The following is a 12,500-nucleotide window of genomic DNA, read 5'->3' as shown; positions in this document are numbered from 1 at the left end:
AAAATGCGACGGTTTAAATCTCATTGGCGCGTTCTCGAGTCTTCTTTCGACGAGACGAGGAGTTAGCCTTTCTCGGCACGCAGAAGCGCCGAGTCGTAAGTAAATTGCGTTTGGACAAACCGCAAGCCGCATGCCGGCGCTGGACGGACGGACTCTTGATCCGGGCCAATAAAGTCCACGGCCATTTCGCGGCTCTGCCGTATTAAAGTCTTGCCTTTACGAGAAGAGCTTTCGCAAACAGAAAAGTTTTCCACCCGCTTAAAGTAAATGCGATCTATATGTATGTGTACATGCGCGTGTGCGTGCGTGCGTACGTGCGCGCGCGTGTGGGTGTATATATATATATATATATATATATATATGTACGAATATTTAAGCTGATATGAAACGGCGACTAAATAATTTTCGCGTTTTCTCGCAACGACCAATTCGTATATTATTTCCATTTCGAATCGTTCGAGTTATGTGAATCTAATAACGTTAATTGCTATTCCCCTTCCACCACCAATTCTCTCTCTCTCTCTCTCTCTCTCTCTCTCTCTCTCTCTTTCTCTCTCTTTTTCTCTCTTCGAATTCCTAGAATCATAACGAACGATGCAAAATATATGTATGTCAACCAATTCGTCGTTCCTATTGTTTTCCCATGGAATGTACAACTTGTTCTACATCGTTGCAAATTCTCTACGTGACATAATCAAATTGTTAATCTGTGTATTTTATTTTTAACGAGCCGATTTTCTATCTGTTACAGGAAAACATTTCGACTCCAGAGCCGGCTGATATATCCGAGGACGATCACTATTCAAGTGAGCAGAAATTATTTCATCGTTAATAATTTATATAACGTGAAACTTTCTCTATTTATTTCTTAAATGTTTCCAAAATTCACGCGAGGAAAATTTTACTTATCGATCTCTCGATCGATCAGAACACATCGCGAATATATTATCTCTTTTCAATTGAATGAATTAATTTTCTGAGTATATATTTACTATGCTAACTAATCATCTCTTTGTCTCTATATCTTCTATCTATCTGTCTCTATCTTTATCTCTCTCTCTCTCTCTCTCTCTCTTTCTCACTCTCCATCTTTCTCAGGTCAGATTGTACCCATTTTGGGAATCTGACCCCAATACTATGTGGCAGAGGAGTATGTTTCTGCATTATTGATTTAGACGTCATGCAACTCCCATAAACCGTCCACCTCTAAATCCATTGAACGAAGTAATTCTTCGACCTTTTCCTTTTCTTTTTTTCCTTCTCTCTTCAATATCCTTCGAATTCTTTCATAGCATCCTCCGTTCGAGTGCTTTCGTTCTAACATCGATCGTATATTACTTAAATTACTTTTTTAATTCTAATTCTACGAGAATGTGTATAGATAAATAACTTCGATATAACGTGCACCTTTCTAAATTCATTTCATTAATTTTCAAATTACATCTTCGCAATTATATCTTTATTTCCAAATACTATTTATAAAAGATTCATTGAAATCATTGATCCCCTTCAACGATATAATTAAAAAAAAAAAAAAAAAAAAAAAAAAAAAATTATACAAGACTCGGTTAACGTATAAATATCAATAAATGTTTCATATTAACGAGTACCTATGACGTACTAAGCTGTTAGCCAGTAAAAAGAGAAAATCCATGCGCTAGAATTCCCATTGATGAAAAGCTCAACGAAAGCCACTCCATTGGCTTTTTTTTCCCTCTTCCTCTCTCTCTCTTTCTATTTCTCTTTCTCTCTCTCTTTCTCTCTCTCTCTCTCTCTCTCTCGCTCTCTCTCTCTCTCATTTTCTCATACATATAACATATAGATGGATGGGTTTTCAACCGGTAGAACGTTGTTAATCGCAACGTCGAATCCTACGGACACGGGTAATCAATAACGTAACGACGTTCGAGATCGATCGCAGTGGTGACGTTTGGAAAAGGGGTAGGGATAAATTATGACTCGGTGTTTTAGCGAAATTAATCGTTAAGTACGAACCGCGAAGGCCGCGAAATCATCATTAAAATGACGATCGATTTGTTCGATTTATCCGCATAATTTTCTCTCCCTCTTTCTCACACACTCTCTCTCTCTCTCTCTCTCGCTTTCATCTATTTACAATTATCGTTCTCTCGGGCTTTCCTCTCTCTTTCTCTCTCTCTCTCTCTCTCTCTCTCTCTCTCTCTCTCTCTCTCTTTATCTATCTATCTATCTACGTTTTTATCCATTTCTATCTATTCCGTTCTATTCGTTTTCTGTCACCTACGATTAACCTAATGCGCGCGGTACACTAATCTTTGCCATTAGACCTGTTGCATTGTTAAATAGATCCAATGAAATATCCCAAAGTTAATTCGTTTCTCGCTGTCACTGCGATCAATTTCGTGATATCCAAATCAAAGGATTTTACACATGGAAAAAAATGAAAGATCAAGAACGTCATGAAATATTCGTTTCGTTGTTTTTTTTATTTATTTCGTTTATCTCGTTCTTATCTTTATCATTCTTTTCTTGTTTTTGTTTTCGCTCTTTAATTTTTACGGTTCTATGTATTTCCTTTCGTTAGAGTTGTTTCTTCTTTCCTTTTTTTTTTTTTTTTTTCACGAGAAAGACGAAGATATTTGAAATTGTAAAGATATTTATGATCAATGTGATGTATTATCGATCGAGAGAATTTATAACGATATCCTAACGATATCCTTCGATGACTTTTAATTATGTACCTCGGATAGTCACGTTATCGTCTGTAAAACTTCCATTCAACAAAATCCTTTTTGACGAGGAAATGCGAAAATGGATAAAGAAAGAAAAAGAAAAGAAAGAATGAAATAAAATTCAAGGAAAAGACGATGAACAAAGGAGATAATTTTCTCTCACTCTCAAGTTTACAAACAGATATACATACATACATACATGCATACATACATACATACATACATACACACACACACACACACACACACACACACACACACACACACACACACACACACACACACACACATATATATACACAAAAAACTTCGACACGATAAGATCGAAGATAATTGATAATTGTCATAATAAATTGAAGCAAATTGGCATCACACATTTTAATTTCCGGCAGGCGCGCTCATGAAAGACGCGGATAAGCTGAAGCTGATGCTGCTAGCGTGGAATTATAATCTTCAACAGCAGGCTCAGGCACAGGCACAGGCACAGGCACAGGCGCAGGCTGCGAACGCGGCCCTCTCGCCAAATAACTCTTCGACAACCACGGCCACCACAGTTGGCACACCTGTCACCAGCCAATCGACTATTTCCACGGCAAACAACACCATTAACAACTCCACTCTTACAGGTAACACCTTATTTCATCCGATCATTCTTTTTCTCTCTCACTCTATCTCATCTCTCGTTTTTTCGTTCTTTCTATCTCTTTCTTTCTTCTTCCTTTTTTTCGTTCTCTCTCTTTCTCTTTCTTTCTCTTTTTCTTTGTCTATTTTTTTATCTCTTTCTATCTTATATACTTAGCAGGAACTTTTATCTATGATCATTAGCTCTATCTCTATTTCACATTCTCTTTCTTGCCTTCTTCTTGACCTTTCCTCTCTCCTCTCATGATCCTTGCGAGATGCACCATTCTCTAGGAAGATTTACTCTCCTCTCACTGTCTTAAGTTTCCTCTCATCTTCTCTTTCTGTTTTTATCTTTCTCTCTCTTCTTTTCTTTCTTCATCCCTCTTTTTTATGCCAAATGATTTCTTTCAAGGTTCAACTATTTCGATAAACGAACTAGCAACGTTTGTTCGAATATGCGAATTATTTCTATCGGTTATTTATCAAGAATCGGATTTTAACACTTTGCTCGTGATTAACCAAGGATCTTTGGATCAATAGCGCTACATTACGTAATTGAGTATTCCAGGTATTTGGTATATATCGTTAATCATCAAACGATTGCTCGCGTCAGTTTAGAATATCGCGATTTATTGGAAATTACGTTAGTAATAGTAGTATACTACTAGTCTCCTCTTTTTCGTTCGTCGTAGGATCAAAAAAGTTCCCTGGATATTCCAATTATTATTTTTATTACGAATACAAACTGTGTCAGAGGTTATCGGTCATTTTTCGAATAAAAAAAAGAGAAAAGAAAAGAGAGAGAGAGAGAGAGAGAGAGAGAGAGAGAGAGAGAGAGAAGGGAAAAACGAAAACAAAAAGGAAAAAAAAGGAGGAAAATAAATCAAATTTGTTAAACGCTTTTGCAAACACAACTCTTGCTCGTTTCGGTTTCGATCGTTCGACTTTGCTGTCCTCGTAGCGAACAGCTCTCACGAGTAGTAGTTTGCTGGGGCCAAGGTGTACCAGCTCTTTGCCTCGCTAAGTTTTGTCATCGAGCTTGGCGTGAGTGATGGTTCGCCTTGTTTCCCTGTCGGGACAGAGACAAAAAAGAAGAAAAAGAAAAAAGAAGTTTTGTCTTTAGTATGGTCCGCAAGATTTCTACGAAAGAAATCACTAGACCAGATTTATCCTGTTTGCCATCAACTCTCTAATTATAATCGAAATCGTTCGAAGAACATTATGATGACCAGTCAAAAAAAAAAAAAAAAAAAAAATAAATAAAAACAAAAAAGATATCGATGATCCTCGAAGTTCAAAAATTCACAATTTCCTCTCTTCTCTCTCTCTTTCTCTTCTCTAATTCTATTTTGATTTAATGATGTTTCGTTAAAAGGATAAAGAGCAAAGGAATGTCGGACAAACTCGATTCTTCCTATTCACGAGACACCGTTTGGTACATCGTGGTACCGCGATTCGTCTGCGGTTCAGTTAGGTGAGGTTGCGGAAGGATAATTCACAATCTTCTTCTCTCTCTCTCTCTCTCTCTCTCTCTCTCTCTTTCCCTTTTCTCGTACACACGCACTCATATCCCTCCCCTCTCTACGCCGCACGCCTCTTTCATGTATCTTCCCTGGCGGCTATTCGAAACTGGTTTCGAAGCGGGCCTTCTATATCTCAGACGTGGTCATTGCGTAATGATCCAAGCAGGCATCGGCCCGTAAGACGCCGCGGCAGATGGCTTACCCCTTACCTCACCTCCTCACCCCACCTCACCTCATCTCATCTCACTTCACCTCACCTCACCTCACCTCACCTCACCTCACCTCACCTCATCTCATCTCATCTCACCTCACCTCACTTCACCCTACCCTCCCTACTCTACCCCATCCTATCCTCTTCTTACTCCTCACCTTGCTCTATCGTCTATGCGACTCTTCTCTTTTCAAGATGACCATCGTTCGACCGTCGTACGTCTTCTCGCGCAAGACTCTCAACCGCCACCACCACTTCTTCTTCTTCTTCTTCTTCTTCTTCTTCTTCTTCTTCTTCTTCTTCTTCATCTTCTTCTTCTTCGTAGTTCATTTCTTCTCCTTCATATTCTCTACGTCGTCTTCTCTTTATGGACCGGGCGCCTCCTCGTCCTTCTTCTCGCTTGCTTTTCTTCTTCTCTTTTTTTTCTTCCTCGAGGTAGGTACGGTATATTCGATGTAGGTACTTTCACGCTACCGACGTCGACGACGACGACGACGACGACGACGACGACGATGGTCTTTCGTTCTTCTCAGTACGCAGAAAATCTACTCTCGCAAATGGAGATAGACGTTTGTACGAAGATCGTGAGATAAAGTAGGAAATTGGAATTGGTGATCTTTCTATCTTTCTTTCTTCCATTCCTTTTCTCTGTTGGTAGCAGAGACGGGTGTTACGCGAGGACATATGGTTTAGCTCGTGCTATAATTCTTTCTCTTCCTTTCTCAATTTTTACGAAAATTCTGACGATTATCAACGAAAGATGTTTCCAAGGTGTTTATATGAAAGAAAAGAAAAGAAGAGAAAAAAAAAGGAAAGAAAGAAGGAGCATTTTCATGAGAGTTCTTGATTGCAAGTCGAAAAAAGGAAGTATGAGAGGGAAAGGTCGGTGGGCGTGCAAATTTCAGTATGACTCGAGAAATCTAGTAAAAAGCTTATCGCATTTCTTCTCTCGACTTGGAAGATGGAGCTATTCAGTTCTCTTCAGTGAAGAGGTTGAAAGAAGATAAAGAAGAGAAGTAGTAGAAGAAGAAGAAGAAGAAGAAGAAGGAGTAGAAGTAGAAGAAGAAGAAGAAGAAGAAGAAGAAGAAGAAGAAGAAGAAGAAAAGGAAGAAGAAGAAGAAGTAGTAGTAGTAGTAGGACTAGTAGTATTAGTAGTAGAAAAGAAGGTGGAGGAAGTACCCGTGTGGGTTTGAGTACCGACTCGTTGGGTGGGGCGCAGTCCATCGACTGATTTCAGGTTCAAGCCGGCAGCCCGAAGGCGGCCAAGAAGCGAGTTCAGGAACGGGGCTGCCGCCAGTGGGATTGGGATTGGTAACCGGCTTTCTAGCCGGTCAGCCTAGCTGGTCGACCTAGGCAGCCTTCTCCTACGTACGTTGTACCCTGTTCTTCCCTCTTCTCTTTCTTTCTTTCTTTCTTCTTCTTCTTTTCTTCTTTTCTTCTTTCTTCTTCTGGATCTTCTTCCTCCTCTGCTGGTTGCTTCTTCAGCGTGTATATCCGAGGCCAGGAACCCCGAGAGTCCATCTACCAGCCCTCTTGCCTTCCTACACGTGTATATCGCTTGTGTATAAGACTGTAAAGAATCTCCAGGGCCGCTCGAACGAGAGAAAGAAACTCTGTACCATGCTATACACCTCCTGGAGCGGCTTGGAGTCCAGTTTCCTGCTGGCCAGTTTGCTTCGCACGGACCTTGGTTACTGGTTCTACCGGAATCTTCCTAGAAAGATGCGAGCCTAGCCTCGGACTCGTAGTGGGATATCAAAAATCATTTATCTGTGGCGGGACGGCTTGTCAACGTTTACGAGTTCAACGTTCATCCCTTCTATAATAAGTTCCTTCGCTGAGGAACATACGAATCCGAATGATGATCTTTTACAAAGAGTTGCTTTTATATTACTAATTCATTCAATCGTGTAATAACTGATCATTTAATAACATTTACGGAGAATATTCATACGGTCGTTGAAGATTTTCTGCAAATCGAATCGTGATTATATTTCTACGTGTTTATTATTCATTATCAATTATATTGAATCTACATAAGATATTTATTCGCCTTGCATACGTCTTATATAAATTGTTATAAAAAAATATTATGGAAAATCACGTTGGAAGATCACCTTTTCTATTCGAAGCCGCAGCCCTGGGAGCCGGTTAAAGTCTACGAAGGAGGCAGGTAGCTCCTTCATGGTTTGCCCGCGGGCACTCCCTACCCGCGAGAATCGAGTACGCGAATCCGTGGAGCCTCTCTCGTCCGGCCACGATTCCGTACTTGTCCTCCAAGACGACCTCGTGAAAGCATCTTTACCGCGTACGTTCTCTCTTCGCTCGAATCGAGCGGTGATAGAGGTCTCCGTTGCTCCTCCTCCTCCTCCTCTTCCTCCTCCTCCTCCTCCTCCTGCTGCTGCTTCACCACCTCCTCCTCTTTTTCAATCGTCGCTTTATTCCACGTAGAAAAGAGATCCTCTTGAGCTCATTATGGCTTTCGGGAACAGGTCATCGTCTTTGAGACCGTTCTCCTCATCGAGTCGATTCACGTTCGTCATTATTCGAATTTAGGTAAGACGATCTTTAGAGGACAACGATATTACAATCGATAGGTATCATCGATTTACAAATTAAAAACATCTCGACGTACTCGATCGTTTTTCCTAATCACATGTATCGGACTTTAATACAACGTGTTATTAACTAATGTCTTCGATGTCGAACGTGAGAAGGAAAAACGATTTTCTTCCGCTTCGAACAGCTTAGAAAGTTAGTCTTAGCATTGGTGAAACGTTCGAATCTTCCTTCGATTCTTGCGAAAGGAGGACGTCGAAGCGTATAACGATCTTCCTTCCGAACGTGACACGCTCTACGAAGAAACGTCGTTGATTTTTGCAGACGCACGGAATGGTTCGACAGAGTTGGTGGACATACCGACAGGTACGGTGCCAAGCTTGGGCACCGTGGCTGGCGTTGGTAGTGAGGATATGGCGTCTCTATGGGCGTCTTATGCTATGGGCCTGAAAAAGACACCACCACCAGCTTCCTCGGCGACGCCTTCGCGTTCTGATCGCGATCGAGAATCCAGTCCGCCTGGCGAAGGTACGGGGAGTGCCCACGATGAAACTAGTAGCAGTGGGAACAAGGAGGACGAAGATGACGACGACGAGGATGTCGATGAAAGGTTGGATCCCAGACATCACGATCCCGAACGTCTTAAAGCGTTCAATGTAAGTTATATCGATCTTTCGGTTCTTTTGAAATGTTACTGAATGAGAGGGTGATCTGGTGTTGGACGTTGGCTGAAGTTAGCCTCATGTTCGATTTACCGTGAAAAAAAGAAAAAAGAAAAGAGAAAAAAGAAAGAAAAAAGAAAAGATTCGTATGTTAGCCTCGTCTCTCCGATGACGAGACGTCGCGTCGCCATTGGCCGCGTTAGTCCCGGTTACGTCGAATAGCGAGAGAGGCAACTTCTTAATTAATTACAATTAGTTTAATAGAGGCCCTCCCCTGACGTACCCCACCACCATCATCTCCATCACCATGACCACCGTTAAATTCTTAATTCCCTGAGCATTCGTTTGCGTCCACGAAAGCGAACGTTTCATTCATTCCTACGTACATTTGCTTCGTCTTTCGTGGCAGATGTTCGTGAGACTTTTCGTCGATGAGAACCTCGATCGTATGGTGCCGATCTCGAAGCAGCCCAAGGAAAAGATACAAGCCATCATCGACAGTTGCACCAGACAGTTCCCAGAGTTTGCAGAGAGGGCAAGAAAAAGGATCAGAACGTACCTTAAGAGTTGTAGGAGAAATAAACGTGGAAGGGAAGGTGCACCTTGGGACGCGGTGAGCCTTCATTTTTTTTGTTTTCTTTCTTCTCGCGTTTTTATTTCTTAATTTTTTTGTTCATTTTCTTTTTCACTTTTTTCTTCCTCCAATTATCCCCCATCTCGAAATTCGACTTTCTGCGATCGCGAAAAGAAGGTCGCGTGACGTGCACGTTTTCTTTTCAGGCTAGGCCGACGCCAGCACACTTGACCTCCGTACAGGCTGAGCAAATTTTAGCGACGGCCTGTGAAAACGAAAGCGACAACGCTAAGCGTATGAGGGTCGGTCTTGAACCAGTCTCACAACCTATGCCAACGCTTCCGGCTGCCACGGTAAGTTAATTAGATTATACTTAGACGAATGATGCATACATACATACATAAATACATAAATACATACATACATACATACATACATACATACATACATACATACATACATACATATATATACACATATATATATAGAATTGATATTTTTCGGATTTTTACCATATGTAAGTATATAATATACTTTTCACTCCCTCGGATCGAGCGAGAAAACTCAGGCAAATATTCATCGTACCGTATCGTCGTTCGGTTTATCTAAAAATATACTCCGAACGAACGCAGGTGGAGAATCTGTAGAAAGAGAATAGGAGAAAATGAAAAAAAGGTAGAGAGAAAGAGAGAGAGAGAGAGAGAGAGAGGGAGAGAGGGAGAGAGAAAGAGAGAGAGAGTAAAAGCAAGTGAAAGAAAGAGAGAGAGAGAGAGAGAGAGAGAGACAGATATACTCGAATGTTTCTCGAAACTAATACATCGAGCTGACGATATCGGTACGGCAGCGTTTTACGATATGTGGAAAGCAAAATGATGAAAGAGAGGGAAGGCAAGGAGCTCCTGCGCAATGCCTCAAAGCGAGATACGTACGTGGAACGAAGCTAGGATTGATATAGGTACAGAGAGGGCAGTGATAACCCGGAGGTCGCGCACCTCTCCCACTCTGATGCAATGTACACGATCGACTCTCCCTGCCACCGTCGATTATTATTACTATTATTATTCTTTTTTTTTATTATTATTCTTTTATTATTATTATTATTATTATTATTATTATTACGATTATTATTATTACTATTATTATTACTATTGTTGCTGTTGTTATTCTACGCGGAAATAACGCATGAAATGGAAAACCACGTGAAAATTGGAAACGCGCCTCCGTTCATGGAAACCTTTCGAAACATTGATGTTGATCATTGTTTCAAATATGGTTTCTTTCGTATCGCTTGGAATTACAAAATCCTAACACTAATTCACCGATAGACAATTCTGAAAGAATCTTTTTTATTCCACAGATATACGAGAATTTGTCTCGTTTGGTGGGATTGAATGAAGGCAAAAAAGAAAAAGAAATAAAAAGAATATCGATGTTTATCATCTCTCTCCCTCGTTCTTGATCGAAGATGCTGAATATTCTCTTTCTCTCTCTCTCTCTCTCTCTCTTTTTCTTATGGCAATCGAATTCCGCACAATGCGGTTATTCTCTCTCTTTCTCTCTCTCTCTTTTCTCTTTTTTCTTGAACGCACCTATAGTTGTTGCGCGTTTCGTTACGCCGTGGGCTCTCTCTGATTTTCTCTCTTTGATTCTCTCTCTCTCTCTCTCTCTATCTATCTTTTCTTCACTGGAGTGGAACATATGAAGAGTGAAAAAGAGAGAGAGAGAGAGAGAGAGAGAGAGAGAGAGAGAGAGAGAGAAAAGCAAAGAGAGGAGAGCTTCTCTTGGAAGCTGGAGGAAGCTGAGGCTTCTATATCGTGGCGCGAAGCGGCTCGCCGACTTGGACTTATCTACTTTGAAAATCCCTGCCGAGTGTGGCGATAACCTCTCTGCCGACCTGAACCATTAAGGAGAAGACCTCTATATATACGAAGCGAGGTCCGTGCACGGACACGGCTATCTCCCGTGGCCACCTATATAATTGACGTCAACGCACACTGCGTGCCTTTCATAAAAACACCTCCCTACATCCTCCGCCCTCTCTCTCTCTCTCTCTCTCTCTCTCTCTCTCTCTTTCATATACACACTCTTCATCTTTTTCTTCCTCTTGGAGATTTCATTCCTACTACTCGTCCTCTTTTCTACCTCCTCCTTTTTCTTACTCTTACTCTCTTACTCTCTTTCTCTCTCTCTCTCTCTCTCTCTCTCTCTCTCTCTCTCTTTCTCTCTTGATCTTCTCTTCGTCCTCGAGTTCACTGATGCTCTTCGCCAGCTCAGTCATCCGTTTCCGTGGTAGAAACGTACGTCGGCACCCAACACTCTTCTTCTTTTCCTCCACCTCCTCCTCCTCCTCCTCCTCCTCCTCCTCCCCCGCCTCCTCCTCCTCATTCTCCTCATCCAACTTCTCTTTCCCTCTTTCTCCTCGTCCTCATCCTCATCTTCATCCTCATACATCGTATACTCCGTTATTTATCCCACGGCCGTTTTTCGAGCTCTTCGCGTCTCTCGGAATTATACCATCGATGTTTTACTTCCCCCATTCCCCTCCACCCCTCGTCCCAACGAAGGGACTCTTCAAAAGTTAGAGTTGATCTCGTTCAAACGTTCGAGCGGAGATCCGCCGTTCTCGTTTCTTGGCAGGCTACGAGATAGAAAGAAAGAGTACGAATGATATTCTCTCGATCATTGTCGTTATCTGCGTGCGCGTGCTCTCGACGGTGAATACGAGGGGATGCGAGGGAAGAAGAAGAAGAAGAAGAAGAAGAAGAAGAAGAAGAAGAAGAAGAAGAAGAAGAAAAAGAAGAAGAAGCAGAATAAGAAGAGAGGTAGAAGTGGAAGAGGAAGAAGCGTGGCACGTTTAGACGCGTGAAGTCCATCGGTGCGATATTTACTCGGGTCGTCGGATGGATATCGATGTTGTCGATGATCGATCGCGTTGAAATTAAGATCGAACCGAGCTGTGATGATTCGATAACGGTGTTAAATCTTCTTTCGATTTGATATTTCGTACTTTCTTTCCTTCTCTCTGTCTCTATTTTCTCTCTCTCTCTCTCTCTCTCTCTCTCTTTCTTTTTTTCTTTCTTTCTCTTTCTTTCTCTTTCTCTCTCTCTCTCTCTCTCTCTCTTTCTATCTCAGTTAGTCGTGACACGTGCTTCCTTCGTACGGTTAAATCGTCGAAGCAACTGGCGAGTTAATCAAATCGAAATCGATCAAGTATGAGGAAGAAGAACTTGCGAGTGGTCCACAAACAGGTGTACGATCATGCACAGATCCAACGTGTTTACGAGAGTCGTCCTCAAGCTGTTCAGCAGGTACAAGATGAGTTCGATAGAAACGCGTACATAATATCTACGTAATTACGTGTCGTTGTGCTCTTTGATATCGAGTGATTCCGCGAGTCACGTGAGTTCGTGGTGATCGTGCCATACTGTAATTGTTCGTTTTTTACTATTTCTCCCTCCCTCTCTCCTACCGTCTTTCACCCTCACCTTCACCCTCCCTCCCAACCCTGCTAAATCGAAGAAATAAGAAAGAATACTCGCGATATAATCTACCAAAGAAACTCGTAACCACGATCATCGGCTACGAGTACGACGATTCATAGTGACGGAAAGTGGGTCATCAGATTGGTTGAAAAAA

General features: G+C 41.6%; 1 protein-coding gene across 7 annotated transcripts in view; it reads left to right on the top strand.

The window, feature by feature from the left end:
• The window catches only part of LOC122627233 (nucleolar protein 4-like), a 52,193-nt gene that overhangs the window by 37,699 nt on the left and 1,994 nt on the right, over window positions 1-12,500 (top strand). For all 7 annotated transcript variants that reach the window (XR_006326816.1, XM_043808228.1, XM_043808226.1 and 4 more), the window contains 5 exons: window positions 752-806; window positions 3,104-3,337; window positions 7,953-8,284; window positions 8,700-8,903; window positions 9,071-9,217. Coding sequence is in view for 6 of the 7 variants with exons in the window: in XM_043808226.1 (XP_043664161.1) it covers window positions 752-806; window positions 3,104-3,337; window positions 7,953-8,284; window positions 8,700-8,903; window positions 9,071-9,217 (972 nt within the window). In the remaining variant the exon portion in view is untranslated. The remainder of the gene's footprint in view (window positions 1-751; window positions 807-3,103; window positions 3,338-7,952; window positions 8,285-8,699; window positions 8,904-9,070; window positions 9,218-12,500) is intronic.

The sequence above is a fragment of the Vespula pensylvanica genome, chromosome 2 (assembly GCF_014466175.1).
Source record: "Vespula pensylvanica isolate Volc-1 chromosome 2, ASM1446617v1, whole genome shotgun sequence".
NCBI lineage: Eukaryota > Metazoa > Arthropoda > Insecta > Hymenoptera > Vespidae > Vespula > Vespula pensylvanica.
The sequence above is the reverse complement of the archived record's forward strand: the minus strand, read 5'-3'. Positions and strand labels throughout refer to the sequence as shown.